At 39.1% G+C, this 25418-nt stretch overlaps 1 protein-coding gene across 14 annotated transcripts in view; it reads right to left on the bottom strand.

The window, feature by feature from the left end:
- EYA1 (EYA transcriptional coactivator and phosphatase 1) overlaps positions 1–25418 on the bottom strand; it is a 329699-nt gene that overhangs the window by 119384 nt on the left and 184897 nt on the right. For 7 of the 14 annotated variants that reach the window (XM_034668177.1, XM_034668182.1, XM_034668183.1 and 4 more), the window contains 4 exons: positions 16739–16816; positions 7156–7225; positions 6694–6839; positions 2803–2940 (listed from right to left, as the gene is read on the bottom strand). In XM_034668177.1, coding sequence (XP_034524068.1) covers positions 2803–2940; positions 6694–6839; positions 7156–7225; positions 16739–16816 — 432 coding nt within the window. Of the gene's footprint in view, positions 1–2802; positions 2941–6693; positions 6840–7155; positions 7226–16738; positions 16835–25418 lie in introns of those variants that run through there. The other 7 variants (XM_034668180.1, XM_034668178.1, XM_034668179.1 and 4 more) reach the window with 7 other exon arrangements.

Consider the following 25418-nt stretch of genomic DNA (forward strand, 5'->3'; position numbering starts at 1 on the left):
CAATATCCAATATGCCCGGATGCAATGAAAGCAATGGGTAGAGAAGCAATGCTATATTTCGTGCTACACGCGTTATTTCTTTTTCAAAATAGACAGTTTTTCCTTCTCCACACTAACTGTCTTTTTTCTTCCTCCATTTCCATACTTCTCTCTATCCTAACACTATGCTTATCCTCTGATAGCTGGTTAGTCCCCTTAGGAACTGTTTCTGCCGCGTAAGCTTTCAATCTGAGAGGAGAGAAAGAATAAAAATCACTTTCAAATGCATTATTTCTCAAATTCTCCAAGATACAAGACCAGTTTTTCTCCCTAATCCTTCCAGGACTGACAATTTAGCAAAATACAATAGTAATGTATTACAAAAGAAGGAGATGAGAAAAGAGAGAGAGAGTGTAAGTCCCATTTCTTAAAATTATTGTTTGATTTAATCAACATGACATTTACTGCTGACCTACTATGTAAGTTTCTAAACACTTCACTTGAAATTTCTCTACTTCGCTCATTGAGGATGGGTGGCCAAGAGGCTGCAGACAGACTTGGGCCCAGGAACCACACACACTGAGGTAGCTGTCACTCTCAGGTGACTCACGCTCACACTCACCTGTTTCCTTCTGACCTTCAGAATCCAAGGACCCTCTCCTCAAGGAGACCTGGATGCTCAGTAGAGAACAGGACCTAGCGTGGTGCCCTATTTATTTCTCTCATAGCTCTCAGGAGCCTCTTTCCTTCACAAGCGAAAGCTCTACAAGCAGACAGACCTTGTTTGTCTTAAGATTTGTTTCATTACTAGGGCCTAGAACATTAAGTTCATTAATAAAGTCTCTTCATCTCTTTTCCTGTTTATTCCTTTACTCCACTGATGTTCAGCATATGCAGAAACACAATTCTTTCCTAGGGCATCTTTAAAGTTCTGGAATCAGACGTACAGTAACATCCCTCTTACAATACATACTATCTGTTTGAAGACAGTTTTTACTTTATAGCCACCAAATATATCAAAACTTTATAATTCCATTTTTTGTTTTGTTTTTTTTTTTTTAAGAGAGAGAGTGTGAGGGGGGTTTGGGGGGAGGGACAGAGGGAGAGGGAGAGAGAGAATCTTAAGCAGGCTCCATATTCAGCACAGAGCCCAACCTGGGGCTCGATCTCACCACCCTGAGATGGTGACCTGAGCTGAAATCAAGAGTTGTATTCTTATCTGACTGAACCACCCAGGTGCCCCTATAATTCAGGTATTTTTATACCAAAGGCAAAACCAAAGATGAAAAGGTTAATGGATCTGGTCCCATAAAATTTTAGTTTACTAAACAGAAAAAAAAAAAACCCTTAAAAATAAGCTGGAAATGTATATTACAAAAGTGTAAGAATCTTAATAAAAGAAATAAGGCAAAGATGAATACTGCCATGAAAGAAAAGAAAAAAATGATTTATCTTCTCAATTAAGAAATGTACATGAAAACAATAAAATCTTGTATCTACTCAAATGACAATTTTTAAAGATATTATTCAATGTGTACATGCTAATATATAGCCCTTCCTTGTATAAATATATAACAAATCTTTAAGAGTCTAAAACAGTTTACTTAGCAATTCACACTTAAATTCATTCAAAGAAAATAATTAACAATGTACATAAAATATTCATTGTATTATTCTAGATGTCTGATAAAAGGGAGATTAGTAAAAATAAGACATACCTATGAAACTATGCAGTCATTAAAATGCTATGGAATTTATAAATGTGAAAAGATGTTTACAATATATTTACAATCTATTGTTACTGAAAATAACAGGTTGTATAATACTATATTATACAATATGGTCCCATACTGCCTATCTAGAAGAACATATATCAAACTAATAATAAATATAGGAGATCTTTAATTATTTTTGATTCTCTTTTCTAATTTATCTGCAATAAATTGTTTTAATGTAATGAAGAATAAGATTAAAGATATAAAAAAGGTAAAAATACAAAAAGAACACCTTCAGTCAAAAAGTAGTAACAAGGGATTTAATTCAACTATTGGAGCTAATGAGAGGTCGAATGTGATTGAACGAATTTGCAGCAAAAACAAGATACTGGGGGGATTTTTAAATTAGGAGACCTACTTTCAGGTATTTTACAGGCACATTTGCATAATAATGATCTGCTAATCACACTTATGTCTATGTATTCCTGAAAACAGTATTGACAATGTTCAACTTTCAGCTGCTCTTCCATCTCACTTGCGTGTGCGTTATGTTTTGTCCACGGTTTCAAAATTAGAGCCCAGGAACCGGTTCTTAGAAGCAGTATCTCAAAGATGCATAGAATGGTTGTCAGTTTGATCTCTTGATCATTGATAGGTCATTTAGTTAATGCTTATCACACGCCCTACTTGCAGAGCTAGGATAATGACAATGAAGACAACAGCTTTTTTCAAAAAGGTGGCTGGCAACCCCAAGTGCCAGTGGTTTGAGCATCTCACTCTCCAGACTCTCACGTCATTCACTTTGGGTTTGTCATCCCTTTTTTAATGGACAGAGGCAAAAGCAGAAAACTTCAACTTCGCGGAAAATTTTAGAGCTTTTTGAAAAGAACTTCAGAGGGGATTCGGTCTAACCCCTTGATCTCATAAATATGGAAATTGAGGCCCAGAGAATAAGTAAGTGAAAAGCCAAACCAGAACCAGGTTATCTTGCCTCTAAGCCCCGTCCACTTTCCACCCCATCTACTACTTACACCCAACGCTGGGTTCTACTCTAGGAAGTAACTATCGGACTCCAGGATAATTAAGAAGAGTCAGTGTGTATACAGACCTTGCATCTGGTAGCTGTATGGTGCCTGTCCGGGTTGAGGGGTACTGAAGCTTGTGCCGTAGCTGAGAAATCCCGTCTGTCCAGGTGACTGAGACTGTGACAATCCACCTTCAGTCTTGATGCCTGCCCACAATGCACCTAAATCCGTTAGTGATAGCTTATCTATCTGTTCATCGCCAACGCTGGTCAACACACAAAAACACTCCCACAACTGTTCCGTCACCAATGCTTTCCCACGTCACCTCAGTAATCAAGGGTACGCGAGCCTAGCGTGGAATACCCTAAACTAGAACTTCAATTTAAAACAAAAAACGGGCGCCTGGGTGGCACAGCAGTTAAAAGTCTGCCTTCGGCTCAGGGCGTGATCCCGGCGTTATGGGATCGAGCCCCACATCAGGCTCCTCTGCTATGAGCCTGCTTCTTCCTCTCCCACTCCCCCTGCTTGTGTTCCCTCTCTCGCTGGCTGTCTCTATCTCTGTCGAATAAATAAATAAAATCTTTTAAATAAATAAATAAATAAATAAAACAAAAAACAAAAAGCAGGCGTATTATAGATTTGACTGATTATTCACATTGTCCTTTCCTGTTTTCCTGATTTCCATTTTCTATAAATTTTAACCTCTTTGATATGTCTCTATGTAGTTTTGTTTTATAAGAAGTTAAAAGATCATCTCCTTTATAGTTAAGAAATGGCCATAACAAAACTTTAACTAGATTATTTTAAAAGTTGCTATGTCGATTAGTGTCAAAATCAAAATTCTCTTTTCTAAAAAGAGATTAATTAGTCTCTAGCCTCACAGCATTTTTTCCTTTGTTTTTTCCTTACTCTTCCTGCCCAAAGCTGATGTTAGCACACGACTCGTTTTAGTCAGAGGAAGCAGTATTGGGCACAGAGGTAAGCAACCCAGGGAAAACCTTCTCCCAAATACCCCAGATCCTACCAGAAAGTAAGCACGAAGAAAGGAGACTATTAAAGAACTGAATCATGCAGAGAAGCATAATGTTTTATAAACAAGTGAAACAGACCAGAAGTTCCTTTTTCAGCCCTTGTAGTTTCAAGTATTTATTCCAATTTTATTGTTTTAAGTGTAGCCTAAAGTACACTTTCTTTTTCTTCAGGATAATATAAAAATAATGTGTTTATGGCCCCCAACTACTTCCCGAAGCGCCAGGCCGACATCTGAATTTCAGGACATGGATTTGGCAGTAGTGTTGTGTAGGGCTCGGCGCTGGATTATAATTAAAGACAGTCATCAAAGTTCACAACTGTCCTTAATTTCCACAGAAGGAAGAGAGAAAAATTTCTGCCAAGCGAATTCACATGTTTGAATAATTTTACTTTGCACTTAAGATAAATGATATCTTTGGGATCTAGAATACACAGTAGTCTCACTGTTTATTTCCATTTTAGGGGAATTTCATCAGTAGAATGAAGTTAGGTAACTTTCCTAAGGCAGTGGAAGAATCTGACTCTTGGCCGAGAGAGCCTACAGTAATTCCTGGAGTATCTCTAAATAACCTCATAATGACCTTAACATTTAAGTCTTAACATAACCTTAATATTTTTTTTTAAAAAATGTGATTTTTTTTCCTCTACAGGCAATCCCAAAACAATGAATAACCCATACTTAAAACTGGTCCCTGGAAAAACACCTGCCTAAGGCAGGTGGTTTGATGGCTCTAGAAACTCCCTTTCTTTTCTTGTCACTAAGAGGGATTTTCCCCCTCTCTCTCTCTACATTGGAGACTCTTAATCTGCTTCCAGTCCTCATTTGTACCACCTCTGGGTTTAGCCTGGAGGTGCAATCTTTGTAAGAACAGATAAGGAAAAGCAAGAAGAGGCAGAAAACACCCCCATCTGCACTTAGTTCGAGGGCTTCCACCCACAAGCCTGCAAACTCATCGCTCAGCTCCTCGGAGATCCAGAGAATAGCATGAGTTCTTCTTCCTCACTGATCTACTGTTCACACTAAGAAAAGATTTCCCTATCTTTCCTTACTGGGTTTAAGTAAAAAGTCAGGGGGCACAAATCCTTGGAGGGAGTCTTCTTAGACCATCTAGACCTTAACTATCAGCCATTAAGAACCCTAAACTATGTGTTCTTCCTTCACAAGCAAGTGGAGGGGAGAAGGTGGTCACATTTTTTGGATGCGCTGGCCCAAGAAAACTAGAATGTCTGGTCAGAAGCACTGGGAGCCTCTCTCTGTACTCAAGGGCCAGGAAGAGAAGAAAGAAAGTGATCGCAGAAAATACTAAGGACTCAGAATCTTTCCCAGGAGATTTATAAGCACAGATGGCCCTGAGGTCAAAGCCCTTGACCAAAGTGCCGCGCTCTTACCATCTCCTGACCTATCACATTAAAATGCCCATCCTCACCCTACTAGTTGTGACTGGAATCTCAGAACCTCTGCTCATCTTACTCTCCTGGAACAATTATTGCAGACAACAGGGACATCCCCTAATGGTTTAGAACTGGAACAGTCCTACACTTCAGGCAAGCAAAGGGCAAAGGGCCCTACCATGACTCCATGGGGAGAAGAATGAACAAGAGAGGAGCTGCGTGTGTGGCAGCCGAGGCAGTGACGTGAAGGACAGCTTCCCATGGTAGCACTAGGGCTACAGTACTTCAGTATTGTTTGGGCCGGAAGATACACTTACACTTCAAATAATCAGCTTACCAATCGGTTTTGAGAATATAAATTGGGGACTGCCTCAACTCACATTATAGAGTTGAAGGTATGCAATTCAAATCAGAGATCCTTTTCTCTCTTTTAGCACCAGAATTGTTTAAAAGTAAATTGCAGATAAATTTGATCTATACCTAATATTATTTTCAAAAATCTTGAGTAAAAGTTATGGAAATGAAAGAATTCTAGGAAGTCTGTTTTATGGCTATTTCTAAAATCTGGCTTACAAAATACCTAGCTAGATACAGATAGCATTCAGTTCTGGATAGTTTTGAAGTGAAACTATAAAGGGTGAAATCATATATAATTTACATTTTAATTTACATATACTTTTTAAGAAATTTATATATAGTTGATTTGGTTTGGGGTAGAGCTAGAGAATAAAAAGGAATAAAGTAATTTACCTTCCAACTGTTAATGAAATGCTTAAATGCTTATTTCTTTCTATATACTGCTATAAACACAGAATTACTTATTCTACCAGTCCCTTCCCCCAAACTCCCATGTACTTTTTCTGTATCCTGAAATTCTAAGACTTCTTAAAATTAAACTTTGGGGGTTTTGCTGGATTTATTTTAACTTACAGGTATTGGCCCTTTAACAATTGAGTTAAACTACACCAAGATAAAGATAATCTCCGGGTGGGAAGGAACAAATAAGGATGTGAGCTTTCGATGTTTCCCTGTTTGCCTCTTCAAAGTGCAGCCCAAGCTGTGACAGATATATAGATCACTTTTCCTAATGGCTGATACTGCTGAAATTGGAAAGTACTACCACCCTCAAGTTCAGGGCAAGGGCTTATGGAATTCTGTTTGTACTTCCCTAGTCATAGGTAGGCATCTGATAAATAAGAAATGAATCTTTACCCCGAAAGACTCCATTCACCGAAGGCTTATCGCAATTAGGCACCAAAATACTTTGGATTCCAGAACCAAGGGCTCAAGTGGCAAATTAAAAATTGAGCTATAAATGGGGAAAAAATGAGAGCAAGAGGGCACAGAACCATGCGATCTATTTGCCACCACTGACCTCAAGACAAGTAGCCACCACTTCTTACAAGGCTCATTCAAAAAAGCCTGATGAAGAATTTAGACACAAAAGGTGGTTCCAGTTTCTAAAGTGGCCCAAGATGACAGTCTTTAGGCACCACTCCTGTGGTGGGTGCCCTTTCCGACCCCACTACTGAGGGAACAGGATTACTCACCATAGGAGGAGATTCCGTATGGCTGTCCCGGCTGTGGGTATGCGGCATACGCTGTAGCTTGTTGCATTCCTGTGGTAAACTGTGTTTGCCCATATGCAGCCATAGTTTGTGAGGAAGGGGTAGGGAGAATATGTGGGTATGGTCTGCTATTTGTCAGAAATGACAGAAAATAGAAAGCCCATGCATTAGATGGAAACATGCAAAGTAACTGATTACCAACCATATCACAAATCGCAGTTCAAGACCGTCTCTTAAATTATAACTTTCAAATGTAATATACAAAGTACCGGAATACTTCAGTATCTCTTCTAGGTGACGCACAAAATAAATTTGTGTAAACACATTGAAGTCTCTAGGAAATGCACTTTAGTTTAAGACGTAACACGTGGGCACAAAACATGACTTGAAATAAGGTAAAAGCCTACTCAGAAAAGTCATTTATTAAGAGAAAATATATCTTACTTGGAAGGATAAATCTGTGGTGGGGAGAACTGGTGAGTTGGTCTTGGGCTGAAGCTACTGCTCCCAATTGCTGGAAGAAAAAATAAATAATGCACGATAATCATCGCAAAATACAAAATACGTCCAAAGCATCGATCTATTTTTGAACTACAGGGGGACCATATGAAATTGCAAATGTTTGCCCTTTTCGGCCTGAAAAAAATGGCACTTTCATATGCTCAACCTAAAAATTAAAATATATTGAAAGACCTATGGGAACTCATTAAGGGGTTCGAATTTTAAGTTAACTCTTAGAAACTAGTCAACGTCATCTGAAACACCCGTCCGTGGCAGTTTACAAAGTACAAGGCCCTAGGCGTCCTGGCTACCGCTTGGAAGGACCTGCTCAAAGGGGCGGGAGGAGGGTGAGTTTGCAGGGCTGGGCAGGACCCAAAAGGTCACTGGGCCTATTGTGTGTGCTCGGGAACACACACACCTGAGACTGGATTACAGAGAAACCCCCGTCTAATCTGCTCTCGGGTGAGTACAAACAGGGCCGAGCCTCATTTGCCTGCATTGATTTAGCAACATTTTTTAGTAAAAATGCATTCCTATAGCTCTCTTAAATTTCTCAAGTTGCAAGCTAAGCCTGTTTTTTCTTGCGTTGAGGCAGTGTTCCTGGGCCTTTCAGTTCGACGTGCACAACTTCAGTTAATCCCTCAAAAAAGTGTTTTTGTTTAAAGATGTTGTTCAAGCGTTCAAGCAGAATTTCATCTCTTTTTAATCACATAGACTTTATTCAGGTCTCAGAAAAGGCACTAAACTCTATCATTCTTTTACATTCATTCTGAACTAGAGCAAAAATCCATTTTTGTGAACATAAGGCAATAAAATAGTTCTTATCTTTATTTATTATAAATAGGCCCTATCTCTTTTATGTGCATATAAAATATAAATACACCTATATATTTATAAATACACACAGCTATGTGTTTCTATGCGTTACATATAAATACTGTAAAATATATATAAAAAGATACCATATGTATATGCCCCCCCCCCCAGACTCTTCCTATTTTCTTCCTAGCTAAGATGCATATTCTTCGGGTACAATTATGAGTTGTAATATGTTTATTTTCTTCTTCCACTAATAATCCTGGTGTTCAGAGGCTCTATTATTCATTAACTATACTGCGTATTAAAATCCTTCTATAAGGTTCCATGCACTCCAAGTTGCATACATGTTTCATGATGTCACATCAGTACATTTATACAACTCAAATTTAATGTTCCATTTGTGTTTGGAAGAAGAGTGGTAGAGGTGGACCAGAATCTTAATCTATGAATACTCCTTTCTTTGTAAAGCAAGCAGGCCTAACCCAGCAACAGGAGAGTGGACCTAGATGAGTACCACTCTTGCATGCAAGCTGCCACACTTCCACCATGTGGTTCTCAGTTTGGCAGAGCTGGGCTCCACAGTAAGGCAATGGCAGGCCAACTCGGCTGGTGTCCCCCACATCTGCAGACACACGTTGAGTCACTGCTCTGTACCAGGCACTGAGCATGCAAAGACAAGTTCTGTCTGTCACATGTGGGGAGGCCGACACACAAACAGCCATGAGGGGATTAGTTAAATATTGCAATTTATAGAAGGGAGGGATTAGTGAGAGAATACTTGGACAACAAGGACTACCACTTGCCCAGGTCATCCACGATGACAACCTTTCCTACTCCCCTTTGCTAAGCCTGGAAAGAGGCCGAAGGCAAAGGAGATTTATCCAGCAGAGTAGCTGGAAGAGTAATGCCTTCCCTGAACAATCACAGTTAAAAGTAAGTTTTAAAAAAATAAAACCGGAACAAAAACCCAGTGCAACCGGATGATGGAAGACATAGAAATCCCTTTCATTCTTTTCCAACTCTATCCCTGGGTTTTTCAAATTGTGTGTTGGGACCCATGAGAAAAAATCATAAACTCAACCTCACAGGTTACACCAAGCAATTTTTTTTTTCAAACAGAATAACAGAATAGTATCAGGGTTATTACACAGGGTAAGGTGAGTTCTGTGAAGCTCTAAGATTATACACATAGTATGGGTGTGTACACAGAAAGAGATCTGAGAGGCTGCAGAGTGTGGTAATTAAGCACAGGTTCTGGAATCAGAATTTAATTTCGGCTCACACTGAAGTTCCAACTCCTCTGTTGTCTGGGTCAAGCTACCTGATCCCTCTAAGCCTTGCTACGTTCCCTGGATGATGGCAATAATGCTACCTATGCCTCCCAGGATTGTTTGAGGACTAAATGGAATCATTGAAAAAGTGAATAGTGCAATGTGTAGTGTTAATTAGCTCAGATCTCCAGATTCCCACTATCTTTGCCCCAAATGTGCCCTTCCTTCTGTATTTTTAATTCTACTCAATGGACAGCATCACCATTTGTCCAGCAAAATACTTAAAAAGCAGGATTCTTTCATCCTATTGTACATATGGGGCATAGAAATTAAGTAACCCATCCACGCAAACAAATGGGAAAGCTGGTATTTGAACCCACGTCTGCCTCTTTCCCTCAAAACATAATTATCTCCTCACTTCCTACATAGAAACTAAAAACCTCGAAATCATCTCCTTCCCCGCCCTCTATTTCATGAGTCTTGAGTCCCCCATCCCAAATCCAGATATTGCCTGTCGACCTGTCCTGCATACTCCATCCCCACTCCCCGCTCCCAGCTCAGATTCTCATTAGCCTCAGCCACATTCCCTGTACACCACCTGTCACCCTCCACACACTAGATCCACGGCCACCAAAGTGATCTTTCTTAAACAGAAACTTCACGTCCATTCTCCAACTTACCCTCTCTCAACTGTGCTCGCATTATCCCTAGGAAAAATTCCAAATTTCTTGGCAGAGTACCCAGAGATGTAAGCATCCACTCTCTCCCGGGTTTAGTGATCTGTAGCCTCCTTGGACTTGAGGATTGCCCATACGTGCCGTGCATTTTCATGTTTGGCTCGGTGGCTCTTCATCCCAGACCCTCTGCCTTGTGAGGCCGTCTTTCCCCTGCTTGATGAATACTTACTCCCCTGCTGGGACTTAAACATCATTTTCTCTTTAGGATAATGTCTTCCTTCTCTGTACTTTCTTGGAAGGTTGTAAACATCGGCAATGTAGCACAAACCACACGGCGTGTAGAGTTAGCATGTGTAGTGTACGGATGCTAGTTTCCTCTGCTAACCATGAGCTTCCGGGGCCCAGGGCCTCTTGCTCTCCTTTATTTTCAGGCACCTGGCAGGGCCTGGTGTGTGGTAAGTAATCAATAAACAATATTTGTTTAATTACAATGTGAGATTTGGGTCATAAGCAAAGATTTTTTTAAAAACCCTGATGATATGAAGGGTGGTTAAATTATTTTAAGTCATATGTAAACATATATAATAAACCTGACTCAGATCTTTGGCAATATGATTGGGAGTGAATGGTATTCTTTATAAAATACATGTGAGTAAGAACCCATGATGCTGCCCAAGGATCTTGCTACTAATTACCTAACCATGTACCCCTAAAATGATTAAATATTTAATGTCATATAATAAGCCATATCTTTTGGGATTTCCTAAATCCAAACCCCTACAATTTTGTGTGGCCTAAAGTCAAGAATCTTCCATCTTGTACTTTAAGTACTTCTCCTCCTAATTGCCTAAACACCTTTAACTTTTTAAGCAATAATTTAGGAATTCAGATTAATTTTCATTTCATGAGACCAGAATAACCTAAAGCAAAAAGAATGCTCCCAGATCACTCATCATTCATCAAGGTAAATAAAATGGTTATTTTACCATTAGTAAACTCCAAATTACGCATGCCAGAGCCTTGGGAACATATGGGCAACTAATACCTCTCTCTCTCTCTCTGTTTTAGCACATTTGTTTCCTATTATTCCATTCTTTCTCTTACTTCTAACATAGACGTTAAAGAAATTTCCCAAATCTTGTTGTGGGGGGGGGGACCAAGCTTGAGAATCTACTGAGGAGGTCAATAGAAATCCTCTTAACATTTAGATCATTAAAATATTACTTTTCATTGGTAAACAGTAAATGGGCAGAACACTATTAAATTTTAAAAACATAATAAACAACCTTGCAATTTTCAATTCAGCAACATGCCTTTGAAAATCAACTGCTTTCCTCTAGTCTCCCCATACCAGGATACCTGGTGATTTCCCTGGAAAAGAGGAAGCCTCACTGCCTCCTTAATGCTTTAAGATGCTCAGATTCCTTGAAGGACAGAGGAGAAGACAGCTACTACCAATGTCAGAATGGCTCTGTTTCCTCTTTATTCTTGCTGCCTACTTCCCCAAGACACCCAGAATGGTTGGGATGTGAATTTTTAAGCCATCATGGAGAAGCAGGAGTAGAGACCACAGAGGTGAAGACCATTTTGGAGTCAAATGCTTGGAGATTGCTTTCTCTTTCTCTTATAAACCCTAAATCCTTTTCACAGCTACTCCAACAGGCCATGGTTTTTGCATCTTTACTCGAGGAAAGACAGAAAGAAAGAAGGAACAAAAGAATTAAGAGAAAAGCTTTGTGTTTCCTATACCTGGACCTGATTGCCCAGCTTACTCTAGCCCTTGCCACCGTGCAACATGGAGAATCAATATGCAGAACACAAGATCCCCTATAGCTTCAGTCTTGACCAACCTATCCTTCCACCTTCAGCTAAGCATTTTCCCAAGGACCCAGCTTCTCCTGCATATCTTTTTCAAGTACAGCCAACTCATGCTCTCTGACTCCAGATAAGACAGAGACCTGAAAAAAAAACCCTATTACCGCTTCTTCCAAATCTTTTTGTTTTTGTTTTTTCTCTCCCCCATGAAACCCTTCTTTCTCTAAGGTTTATGACAATTCTTTAACACTTTCATGAATGCCCCACTTCCTAAACACTGCCTGGCCTTTATCAAAACCTTTAGTATTTAACTGTGTCCCCTAACAAGTCCCAATGTTACCTTGGACTATGCATCCAACACTTCTCTTCTTTTGTCTAGGCCTCCACTCTGGCCTTCTACTCCAACCATCAAGCTCAAGATTGCATTGCGGACCCTTCTTTCCCCCCATTCTCGCACCACAACAGCATCAACCAATTCATTGTTTACTTGACAAACATGGACTGACCAGCATCCATGTGCTCAATTCCATGACAGACGCTGGGACTGTAAGTGTGAACAAGGAAACAAATCTCTGTTCTCATAGCGCTATGGTTTAGCAGGAAGAAAGACAAGGAAAAGTAATTTTAAAAGCAGTGGTGAAGGCTGAGGAAGGGAAGTATGGAGGACTAACTACAGAAGCATGTGTAGGAGGCCTGAGTTTTGAGATTAAGGAAAGACCATCTTCTGCCACAATTTTCTTTCCCTTATTCCCATCTAATCTGTTCTCCAACCTTATTATAGATGCAGGACCCCTGACATACTTATCTTCTCTCAATTTGTTATCCCTTACCTTTAAATGTATGTATACACACACACACACACACACACACACACACACACACACACATATACACACACTTATCCCAGGAAAGGGTCATTATTTAGAATCATTATTCTAAACTCTTCTCTTTCTGATACCCTCAATTCTCTTACTTCCATATTCTTCCATGCCTGACTTGGAAAATCTTTAACTCTGGATCAAAATAAATATCTTCTTACCTGGGCAGCAAAATCCTTGTAGAGAAAAATTGCTCTATGGTAAAGGCTCCACATTCAGCGGTCTCCCTTTGCTTGGACTCTGGCTCTACTGCCAACTTTCCTTAATGTTCCAAGCAGCCTCAGGCTTCCCAAATCCTCATGACATCTATTTCAATCCTCTCCATCTCTTCCAGCTCATAAGCCTATCACTATCTTCATTTTGAATCGCTTCAGAGGAAATGGTAGAAGCCTTCATTCACTCATTCAACCATCCATCCATCCATCCATTCCTCCCTCCATCTAGCAAATATCTAAGTGCCTAATATGCACCAGATACTCTTTCAGGTGTCGAGGATACAAATGAACAAAACAAAACAAATCTCTGCCATCACAAGCGTACATTTTGGTGGGGGTGAAACACCATCAATAAACTAATACACAAGTAAATAGTACAGTTTGCAAAAGGCTGTGTTATTGGCCGGGAAGGTTGTATTTAGCATGTCAGAAAGGCTGGAAGCCTACAGTGAGAGTTTTGCAACATTGAGTAGGATAATCTGGATGGGGGTGGAGGGGCGCCTCAAAGAGAAGGGGAGAGGAGAGCACAGACTGGAAGGTGGTGAGGGAGTCCGGCAGGTATACCGAAGGGTGCCCCAGGCAGAGGGACTGCCACTGCAAAGGTCCTGACTGGGAGCATGTCCAGGACACTGAAGGAAGAGTGGGAAGGAGGCAATAGGTCTGATGGGGCTCATGGCTATTGAAAGGACTCAGCATTTACTCAGAGACGCATGGGAGCTACTGGAGGGTTTAAGCAGAGGAATCAGACAGAAATTCCCTTAACATATTGACTCCTCCTCCCCTTCAAACTCATCTGCATTAATTCCCGTTCCATCATTCCTGATGTTTCTGTGGGAAAGTTATTCCTTTTCTATGGCGATCCACTTCTGTTTTAGATTTAAGCCATTGCTGTCCCAGTGGGCACCTCTCTGCATCAATTATCTCCACTTTGCCTATACCTTTAACCCCTACCTCTATCAAATTTGTATTGGCAGCCAAAACCACCCTGACCTTCTAAATGCCATCCTCAGCCCTATCTCTCACTTTCTAATGGACTACCTTCTCTCCCCCTTAAACACTTATGTACTTACAAGACATTTTTCTCCTCCCTGTCTCCACTTCTTCACCTAACTGGTTAAATCATCCATTTACTCACTGCACTTCGTGAGCACATATATCTGCTAGGAACTGTACTGGAGACAACAGAAATGGGGCATATGGGCAAGTGGGCACAAGGGGAAGTAAAGCACCACCCACTGAAACTGCTGTAGGCTAAATCCACTGATGTTTCTCATTTGGATCTTATTTTGACATAACTAGACACTGCAGAAAAGTCGCAAAAATAGTAGAAAAACTTCCCAGATATCCTTTACCACAATTCTCTAAATGCGAACATCTTATTATATTAGCTTTATTCTTATTCTCTTTTCCTCTATATATGTGTGTGTATACACATGTATAGCTCACTTTTTTTGGAACTGCAGATAAGATGTCTCTTTACTATTACTTCAGTGTATATTTCTTAAGAACAAGGAATTCCTTAAACCACAGGTTTTCAATATCAGGAAGGATAGCAAAGCAATACTATTATCCATAGATACTTTAAAAAACTTATTTCTTTTCAGTATGTGACTTTAAACTTGCACTTTAAAATTACTACTTTTTAAAAGTATGACTCTTATACAAATACACCGTGAAACATTTCTGAAAAAAAGCAGAAGGAAAAAAAATTCGAATTATATTCCATCATCCAGAGAAAGCCACCATTAATTTTTATACACATACACAAACACACATATGCATACACATAAATGTCTAAAAACACATGGATTATACTGAGCATGTCACTCTTTTGTAACCTGCTTGTCACTTAACATAGTTAACATTTGCTCATGCCATTAAGTTTTTTTTCCAAACTATTTTTAATAGCTGTATACCAATCTATCACATAGCACTTCCTTGAAACTCTTCCTACCTTTACTTCCAACTCAACTTTTTCCTTCTTTCCCAGTTGAAAACCTGTGTTTTCATTTTATTTCCTGCCCATCTCTCTATATTGGTCTTCCCTGGATTCCCTCTTCAACTCTGTTACAGCCCACTAGCTTTAACTCCCTGCACACTTCCAAAATTTCCATTCCAGATCATTCCCAAGCTTCAACATCTTCGCGTGGATGTCACCTCTCATTCAACATGCCTTTCTCTCGCAGTCATGCTCCTCTTGCATTCCATCACCTTAACCTGTCTCTCTGCCTCACTTATTCCCTGTACTCATTGGTTACTATGACATAAATTAGACTTTGCAAATACATCTTAATCCATCATCTTTCCATAAGGCTGCCAGCACCTTATCTCAGGTCTTCAGTATTTCTTGCCCAAATTAATGCAAAAAGACTGCATCTGGTCTCTCTACTTCAGTTCTCCAGCCTTCCCCCTTCCTGCTACAGGCAGGATTCTGTACATGAATACAATCATGCAACACCCTTCTTCTGATGCCTCCCACTGTACTCAGGATACAATGCAAACGTCATGTGGAACACAAATGTCTCTTTAGACTCTATCCTGACTCTGTCCAGCATGCCATCACAGCTCACACTGTAGGTACCAGGAATAATGAACCATTGACAGTTCCAAATTCCATGCCTCTGTGTTTTGGTCTCCTCCCATGGGATGTTCTATCTGTCCAACTTCCCCCTCCCCAGATCTATGTGTGCTTTATCCCTACTCATTTTTTAAGGCTGAGTGCAGGCATCTCCTCCAGGAAACCTTTCCTGACCCCTCCCATCCCAACCAGTCTCTGTTGGGTCCTTTTCTGGGTATTTTTGGGGGATCCTTGGCCTTCCATCTGCAATATGACAGTCTCGTCATTTAGTCACCCTGCTAAGCCCCAAACCAGGGCCATTCTCATATACCTACTAATCTGTAATAGCACCAAGCACATTCTCTGGCATAAGTCGTATTCTAGTGTTTTATAAAGGAACTCACGGATGTAACATCCTTTTGTTATTTCCTTATTGTTCCCATCTGGTATTATTAGGATAAAAGTTATGCATTTGTATTTCATGTTATATAATATGTATAATTCCTTTTAGTTGTGATGTATATTAAGTAAGTGATCCTGAGAGCTGGAGTAAGTCAATTACAAATTTATGTAACTATAGCATTTCCACTTCAGAGGTTTGATAAACACAGCTGATAATATGAAAAGGGTTCAAAATTTTAAAAATTATATCCAATAATTTTTTTATTGAAATAGTCTAAGCTGTGTAATTTGGCAAATATATAATCACAACCTCACTGTTACTTTATTACCACTATGACTTTCTTATCAGTAATTTCATTAGCAAAGATGTGAAACTTGGGTATTTTGTTTATTGGAGGCAAACTTTGTCACTGTGAAAGAGATCAAAATTCACTTAAGGATGGAAAGCTGCATTACAAAGTCTAATTTAGATCTACAGTTGACATGACAGCTACCTACAGGAGGATGGTTTGGTTAAGTCTGCTTAAAGAGTATCAGAAGCCAAATTTTGCCAACCTAAATTTGCATAATTGGAAAAATTATACAAATGAGAGAAAAGGGAAGGAGTCATCAACATAATAAAGATAATTAGTAGAAGAAGAAAGAAAAACAAAACCCCCTTTGATTTTATCTCCTTTATAGGATAGCAGCATTTTCAGCAAACACTTCATAACACTGGATAAAAACAAGAGAATTGCAAGTATGGGACACAGAGTAAAGCTATATTAAATTTTATACTACATACAAGCATGCATATACCCACATACATAGACACATAGATACATACTTACATATACAAACTAAGAAAAACTGTGTTTTGTATTAATGTGAAAATCTAACATTTATTCCTTACCTGAACCTGAGAAATTGTCTAAAGACCCGTCTGCTGTTGTTGAAACTATTTCACTGCTGCTCATTGGCTCTGTTTTAACTACAAAAATAAACAACATATATGATATATCCAATTAATAGTAATTTGTAAAGGCATGATAGAGAAGTTATATTCAAAATAGTTACAAGAAAATCATTTTAAAAACCAGTCTTTCAGTATTTGAATATAATTCAGATTGGTATTTGTAACAGAATTTTTAAAAAATATACAAGTTAACTATTTAATCCCTAAGGAAACAACCCATTTTAACAAGCTATCCTTTAAAAGAAACACTTTAAAAGTAGTTAAATTCATTACATATTAATTGAATTGTTTATTAATAAATAATTTATCTCTTAAAATTTATATGATGAGGATATGAGAGTATTTCCTGGGTTATGTAGCCATTTAGCTAAACAGAGCCAAAAGGGTAGAATAAAAAGACTTGGAGTAGGAAATAACACTGGTAGGTTTTCATCATGCCCAAGGACAGGCACAGACACATGCAAGCACATGTGCGCGCGTGCACACACTTGGTTATCCAATATGGCTGAAAAACAGAGTGCTCAATTTAATGGATCATTACCACTCAGCCATATCTGGCTGTCAATATCAATATCTGATGTACACTTAGTACCTAAACCACACTAAGTGTAAATGAAGCAGAAATTAAGTTTTTCATTCCAAAATAAAACCAATAGCAGATAGTTTGTGGAAAACATTTTGATCTTTAGTAAAGGCCTTTGTGGCTATACAATAAAAACATTTAGATTTATGCTCTAGGTTCATGAAAGCAACCCACTCCATAGATATAGTGATGGTATTATTGACCCCTATTAAGCAGATAAGCCAGACTACCTCAGAATATTTGCCTTTTCCCCTGGATTTAGGTTTTGTTTTTTTTGTGTTTTGTTTTGTTTTGTTTTGTTTTTTAACGAAGAGATAGCATTACTGCTTTCCTTAGAAACAACTGGTTCATTGGAATTTGTGGCCCACTTAGGAGAAGTTATACATCCCCACTAATGGGTTTTCAGAAAGAATGCAATAATATCTCAGAGGCTGCTTAAAAATTGATAACATGCTTTCCAAAACAAAGGTCCCACCAAGAGAATATTTGGGGTGGCTTCTCTCACAAGTAAATACGTCCTGAAATGGGAAAGAAAGATGGAGAAAATGCAGCTTTTCCTTCTCCCAACATTGCCAATCTCTTATAAACAGGAGGCAAAGAACAAATTCACCCTCCTTGACCTTTGAGTCTTTTACTAATGCATAATGGGTTTTCAAATAGACATCATAAATAGTTGCAGCAGATAGTCACTTCCAAAAATTAATGATTTAGACTGCTTCTAAACAAAGTTGAAAAATAAAACCAGCAAGTCTAATGGGAATCACTCCAACTGATTGTTTTAATGTAGACCAAACAAGAGTGTAACTGAAGTTTTCACTTTTCCACCAGTTGTTTGGGGTTAGAAGTCTTAGTTGATGCTAATAAATTCTGACATAAGCCTGTATTTCCCTTTTCTCTTCACACCTCCAGGCAATCTAATGATCTTCCTCTTCATAACCATTATACTGTCATAGATAAGCAGGTTCTCCACTGCTGGTACACAGCTCCAAAGTATCCTACCCAGTTGTCCACATCCTATCTATTCTTCCTGAAAGAACTCATATGGGGCACCTGGGTGGCTCAGTCATTAAGCATCTGCCTTTGACTCAGGTCATGATGCCAGGGCTCCGGGATCGAGCCCTACATCAGGCTCCCTGCTCATTGGGAAGCCTGCTTCGTCCTCTCCCACTCTCCCTACTTGTGTTCCCTCTCTTGGTGTCTCTGTCAAAATAAATAAATAAAATCTTAAAAAAAAAAAAAGAAGAACTCATACAATGCCCTGTACCTATAAAGCAATAGCTCTATTTTACTCTGTACTGGACAGATTACCACAGGGATCTGAACTCAGAATCAAATCCCATACATTGATCAAAGACGAGAATCAGGCTCAAGGAGAATAGGTCACATAAAGTGCCTACTATTGTCAGACCATAGATATCATGATTAATCATTTTTAAATAATTCTCCAAGTAGGTCTCAGAACACAACTCACAAACTCCCTAGCTGGGTACTGTCTTCTTGTTTCACATGCAAAAATGGAAACCAAAGGGGATTAGGAAAATTGCCCAAAGTCACAAGTGGCAGAACAAGGAATTAATTTTGGGTCTTTTCAATTCCAAGACTTGAAGAAATGACAACACATGGTACTTCCCAATAATTAGCACTACTCTACAACAGAGCAAGGAAACTGAGGCAGAGTGCCCCACACTGTGGATACAGAGGGACGTAAGACCCCAGCAGTCCAGACCCTCCTCTAGAACGTTAACACTTCCAGCCTAGTGCACGCACAGGAAGATCTCAAGTAGAAGCTCCATACCCACTTGCCTAAGACAATGGTGAAGAAGGAATTTTCCAGCGTACAAGATGTTAGCCACATTACTGCTAAATCTTTGCCAAATCTAAGATCTATGAATCTGTAGATTGGAGTCTAAAATTACTTGGTGAAAGCCTGACTTTGCCAAAACCACTCGTACTCTTGTACCCCCCAAAACTTACCCTAGCTAGTCTCCATATTTTTGGCTTGATTGAATATAGCTTTCACTCCCAGGAGGCACATTCAATTGAAATTCCATTAAAAATAGGAAGGAAAAGAAGAGGATACTTTTTCTTTTAGGCCCCAAGTACATTGTCTTTTGTCATTGTACAAATATACTCATCTATACTCTAAGGAATAAAGACTCCTATTCCCTAATGAATCCAATTTTTTAAAAGGCTCTGTTGAAGAGGATACACATAAAGTAACTACCAGGATATTCATGATTTTATCAGGTACTGGAATTGAATACTTTGATCACCAGGGACCTGATGCTAAAGAGACTAGGATTTATTGTGATGTAAAATAGTTTGAATGAAAGCCAAATGAGGAGAGACCACTTCCAGTGTTGTTGCCAAGCACACACCCACCAGAAAGTTAAGAAGACAAGACTAATCTCTAGCCACCAAACTACCCATTCTCACTAGCACTATCACATTTATAAATATGCCATAGATGACATCACAGAGCACCTCTCCAAGGCTTATGAGTTTAAAAAACCACATCCTAGATTTTTTTTTAGTCTTAGAGATTTAAGGTACTGCCGCATCTGAGAACAATGATCCCATCTAAGCCACCTATCTAAAAAAGGAAAATCTATGAAGCATCTGTTCTCTTCTAAATAACTATACAATTCTGGGGGCCTCTGGGTGGCTCAGTTAAGTGGCTGAATCTTGGTTTCAGCTCAGGTCATGATCTCAGAGTCCTGGGATAGAGCCCCAAATCAGGCTCAGCACTCAGCAGGGAGTCTGCTTGAGGATTCTCTCCCTCTCCTTCTGCCCCTCCACACATTTGTGCCCATGCTCTTTCTCTATCTTTTGCTCATTCTAAAATAAATAAATCTTTAAAACTAACTAAATAAATAACTGTATGATTCTTTTATCTTCACTGTACTTTTTTTATTACAGGATTTCAGTCTATTAGAAAAGAGCAACTTGTATTCTCTTTTCCCCCAGTCAAGAGTCTCCCTTTACCACTCCAAGTTGTCAATTCTCCATCTGATACTTTAAGGACCTACTTATCTCTAAAAATTTCATAAACTCTCCTTTGCCTCTTTAATCTCCACAATCCCCTCCCCAGTTCCTTTGCTCAGCCATGTACTCTAGGCCCACACTATACAGGATAACTTGCTACTCTCCAGGGGTGCCACAAACTCCCATCTATCAATGCCTTTGAGCCTTGGTTCTGGAGTCAAAGAATCCAGTTACCCACTCTATGACTTTATAATAGTTATTTGATCTCTGACCTCAATTATCTCATATACAAAAATTTTAAAATGATAGTTTGATTACAGGAATGTAGGAAGGATTTGTAAAAATTTATGCGAAGTACCTGGTATAAAGTAGGAGGGGAAACATATTTATCAGCATCTGTAGTAGTAACAGGATTCTGCTACACTGAATGCCTTTCTCCCGGGCAGTAGTACCAGGGAGCAATATCAAATAAAAATTGTTAAAAGCACCAGCTTTGGAATTATCAATTGAATTTTGTCTAGCTTTGCTATTCACAGTAGGAACCTGGAAAAGTTACTCAATTTCTGTGTGTCTCAGCTTCCTCATCTGTTAAATGGGGATAACATACTTATGTAAGGATTAAAAAAAAAAAAAAAGAAGAGGAATGCTTAGAAATCATTAAGCACGATCCAGTGGTTTACAAATCATTAACCCAGTCCAAAGGCCATACTTTTATAGTCACTTTATCATTATAGGTCTCTTTAATTAAGAGAAATTGAAGTCTTACCAGATAAAATCTATTATAAACTTTAAAGTTAAGCTTACCCTTTGATAAGTAAATTAAAAATATAAAGTCAAGTGACTTCTAAGATCTAACATGAGGCCATTTTCCTCAGGACGGCCAAAATCAAATCAAGGAAACTTGAATGTAACTTAAGAAAGTAGGACTAATCATGATAATATATAAGAAAACTTATAGAGTGATCCCCCTTCATCTGTGGAGGGTATGCTCCAAGTCCCCCAGTGGATGCCTGAAACCATGGATAGTACCCAATCTTACACATACTATGCTTTTCCCTATACGTATATATCTATGATAAAATTTAATTTATAAATTAGGCACAGTAAGATTAGCAACAATAAAATAGAAAAATTATACTGCAATAAAAGTTATGTGAATATGGTCTCTCTCAAAATATTTTATTGTACTGAACTCACCCTCCTTCCAATGGAGTGAGATGATCAAATCTCTACAGGATGAGATGAAGTGAGGTGAAGGATGCAGGCATTGTGACATAGTGTTAGGCTATTATTGACCTTCTGATGATATATCAGAAGGACTGTCTACTTCTAGACCGCAGCTGACTAGAACAATGGAAAGCAAAACTTCAGATAAGGGAGGACTACTGTGCTTCTGTCACTACAATCTGTGTATACTCTATCTGAAGAAACGGGCTAGCAGGAGGATGATGACGTACATGGCAAGTGAGATCGAGTATTCCAGGAGAAAATGTGGGCCTCTCTCTCTAGTACTGTTTAGGGGGGATATACTGTAACTGGCCCATGGAAAAGATAAGTCGGTATTCCTTCACCATAAACTGGAGACCCATCTATCGGACCACTGGAGCTTGGTGACATTAGCTATCAAGATCATCCAACTAAGCCACTACGGCAGGACTCCGTGCTCATCAAGCAACTTCTGCTTACACTTGGAATGTTGCGGTCATATAAACAGTCTCCAGAAAGATGGTGGGTTGATCAGAGGAGACACGTGTTAAATCCATTTGGTTAATTTTTTACCATAAATTAAGAGAGCAGTTAAGAGTTCACTACCAAAGGACAGCTCTGCCTGCAGGAGTAGGAGCCAGGCTTTGTGTTATGAAGAATCCACCCAGGATTGCACAGTGAAGGCATCAGCCCAGGTGAGCAGCAGATTCCCCCCCCCGCCCCCCGCAGCAGTATCTAAGCTTATTTTGTCACTTTTTTTTTTCCAAACTATAATAGCACAGCTTGTCTTCACTTGGCATACACTTGGTCTTCCTTTCTATTTTGTTTCCTACTATCATGATCAAGAGCATTAAAAACCCCGTCAAGCATCTCTCTACTACCCTCTGATTCCTTCAGCTCTTATTATCTCAATGAGATTTGCCTTCCTTCCATTTTGGTTATTAAATAACTTAGCTGCACCATGGCCTAGAATTGTATGACCTCCAAGAAATGCCACCTTTTATTTTTTTCATTTGCTCACTTATACTAGACTTGCTCATCAGAACATCATGTCTTTCCAACTTCATTGGCCCAGTCTGGAACCCAGAGCTTCCACCTTAGAGTCCTGGGTCATCTCGTTTTTCCAAGCATCTTTTTTGCCAGGCTCTAATCCTAGCATTGGCAAGCCCTTGCTGTTCACTCTTCAACTGCTGTTCTGGACAGTTGAGCATGGGAGAGGAGGCCACAATACACATGCTGACCGAATTTGCTAAAATTTATGCTTTCCATGTTCTTGTGAGTCATCTTGTTGCTCGACCATCTCCCTTTGCCATTCTTGTGCCTGAGACAGTTCTTATGGAGCCTTTTCCACCTTCCTCAAGCCCCCAGTCCTCACCTCATTCCCCATTCTCTTCAGCACATGCCCTAACCAACTATCTTATAAAGAATGTTGAAGCTACATTAAATCTTTCAACGATCTTCCTGCAACATCTCCCAGTTTCCTACTGGTTAATCTCGATGGAGGCTTCCTTTCCTGTAGTAGGACTTAACCTTTTAAACCTTTATTCCTGGTGCCACTTCCATACCTCCTTTGCAACAGAACTCCACTATTTGATCTCCCAGAATCCTCAATAATTCCATCTCAAGAGGCTACTTCCCTTCTACTGACAAAGACAGGTCTCAGATATCACCTTATGCCTGCCAGAATGGCTAGAATCAAAAAGATAAATAACAAGTGTTGGCAAGGATATGGAGAAAAGGGAACCCTCCTGCACTGTCGGTAGGAATGTAAATCGGTGTAGCCACTGTGGAAAACCATACAGGAGTTCCTCAAAAAGTTAAAAATAGAAATACCATATGGTTCAGTAATTCCACATGCAGGTATTTACACAAAGGAAACAAAAACACTAATTTGGAAAGATATATAGTACCCCTAGGATTATTGCAGCATTATTTATAATAGTCAAGATATGGAAGCACCCCAAGTGTCCATGGGTAAATGAATAAAGAAGATGTGATATGTGTGTGTGTGTGTGTGTGTGTGTGTGTATATATATATATATATATATATATATATATATCTGTGTGTACATAATACATATCTAACATATATACATTATATACTTATGTGCAGGTTCTTGTAAAGCTTCTCACTTACAGGACACATGTGGTTATGTTATTTTGAACAAAGTACACTCTGGAGAAGACACATTAACATAAAATAGTGTCTACCATGGGAATTTTATTTATTAAAAGAGGACCCTGCTTGGAGCCTTCAAGAGAGGTAAATTACATGGATTGAATAATAATGCACGGGGCATAACCACTTAAAGGCAAATATTAGCTACTGCTCTAAATAGGCCTTAAAAACCCTTTTAAAAGCTATACTGCATAAGACTATTCTGTAGAGATAATATAAACTTGTGGGGCAAAATTATATGTGTGTGTGTGTGTATACATTCCTCAGCCATAAAAAAAGAGGAGATCTTGCCATTTGCAACAACACGGATGGACTCAGAGTATTATGCTTAGTGAAATAAGTCAGACAGAGAAAGACAAATACCATATGATTTCACTTACATGTGGAATCTAAAAAACAAAACAAATGAACAAACAAACAAAAAGCAGAAACAGACCTGTAAATGCAGAGAACAAACTGATGATTGCCAGAGGGTGGAGAGTACGGGCATGCACACAAAATGGATGAAGGGGATTAGGAAATAAAGGCTTCCCATTGTGGAATAAATGAGTCAGGAATAAAAAGCCCAGCATGGGGAATACAGTCAATGGTATTGTAATAGTACTGTATGGTGACAGATGGGAGTTACACCTGTGGCGAGTGTAGCATAACATGGAGACTTGTCAAATCACTCTGTTGTACTCCTGAAACTCATCGTAACATTGTATGTCAAGTATACTTTAATTTAAAAAAGCAGGTTTCCCTGAATTTTTAAAAGTCTTCTCTCAACCATGATATTTTTCTCCCTTCTTTCATCACCAAGTTTGCTAAAAATTTGCCTTGAAATCGGGATCATCTGTTCTCTCTTTAGTCTCTTCCATCATCCCTTTATAGCTGCTATTTGACTAAAAGGACTTTCCTAATTGCCCACGTGAAACTTTTCCCACTCCTGGTTTTCCTTAATTCTTTTACAGAACGGGCCTTCCTCTGATTCTCTTCTTATCATTGACCAGTACAACACAGCGACATTCCGCCTTTCCCCTTAGATCTATCTCATTTCTTCCCATTGCTTATTCTGTGTGTTTTTTTTTAATTCTATGCCATTCTTACCTGTCTGAGTGTTTCTCTAGTCTTTCCTTGCCAGAGGTTTACAAAATCATCTTCATGTAGAAGACTCCCAAATCTCTATCTACTAGCACAACTTTTTCACGGGAATCAATCCCCACATCCCAATTACACAATGCCCCTGCCCGGATCAGGGTCAAACTCAACCTACTCAAACCTAAAATCTTCATTTTATTCCTCTGTAATGGTCATGTCACTTCGACTGAAAGTTTCCTTTTCACCCCAAGTTCTCTCAGATCCCCTCTCCTCACACCGTATTGCCAGGTCTACAATTTTTACCACTCTAATCTTTCCCAACCATCTTCTTTCTAATTTCACAGTCACTCTCCAAATTACTTTATATATCTTCTCTTGTAAAAGTTGGCAATTGGCCTTTCTACTTTAAGCATATTCTGATCTCTCCATAGCTTAGATTTGAATGAGTCACTCTTTGCTCTGAGGTCTTCAGCTCTCCATATTCTCCTGAATTAAGCTATTAAGTTACATGCCTTTATGATGTTTTTAAGCACACACCCCCCAATCTAAAACCAAGATGTTTGCTTTTTTTTTTTTTGCTTTAC

Source organism: Ailuropoda melanoleuca, chromosome 9 (genome assembly GCF_002007445.2).
Source record: "Ailuropoda melanoleuca isolate Jingjing chromosome 9, ASM200744v2, whole genome shotgun sequence".
Lineage (NCBI taxonomy): Eukaryota > Metazoa > Chordata > Mammalia > Carnivora > Ursidae > Ailuropoda > Ailuropoda melanoleuca.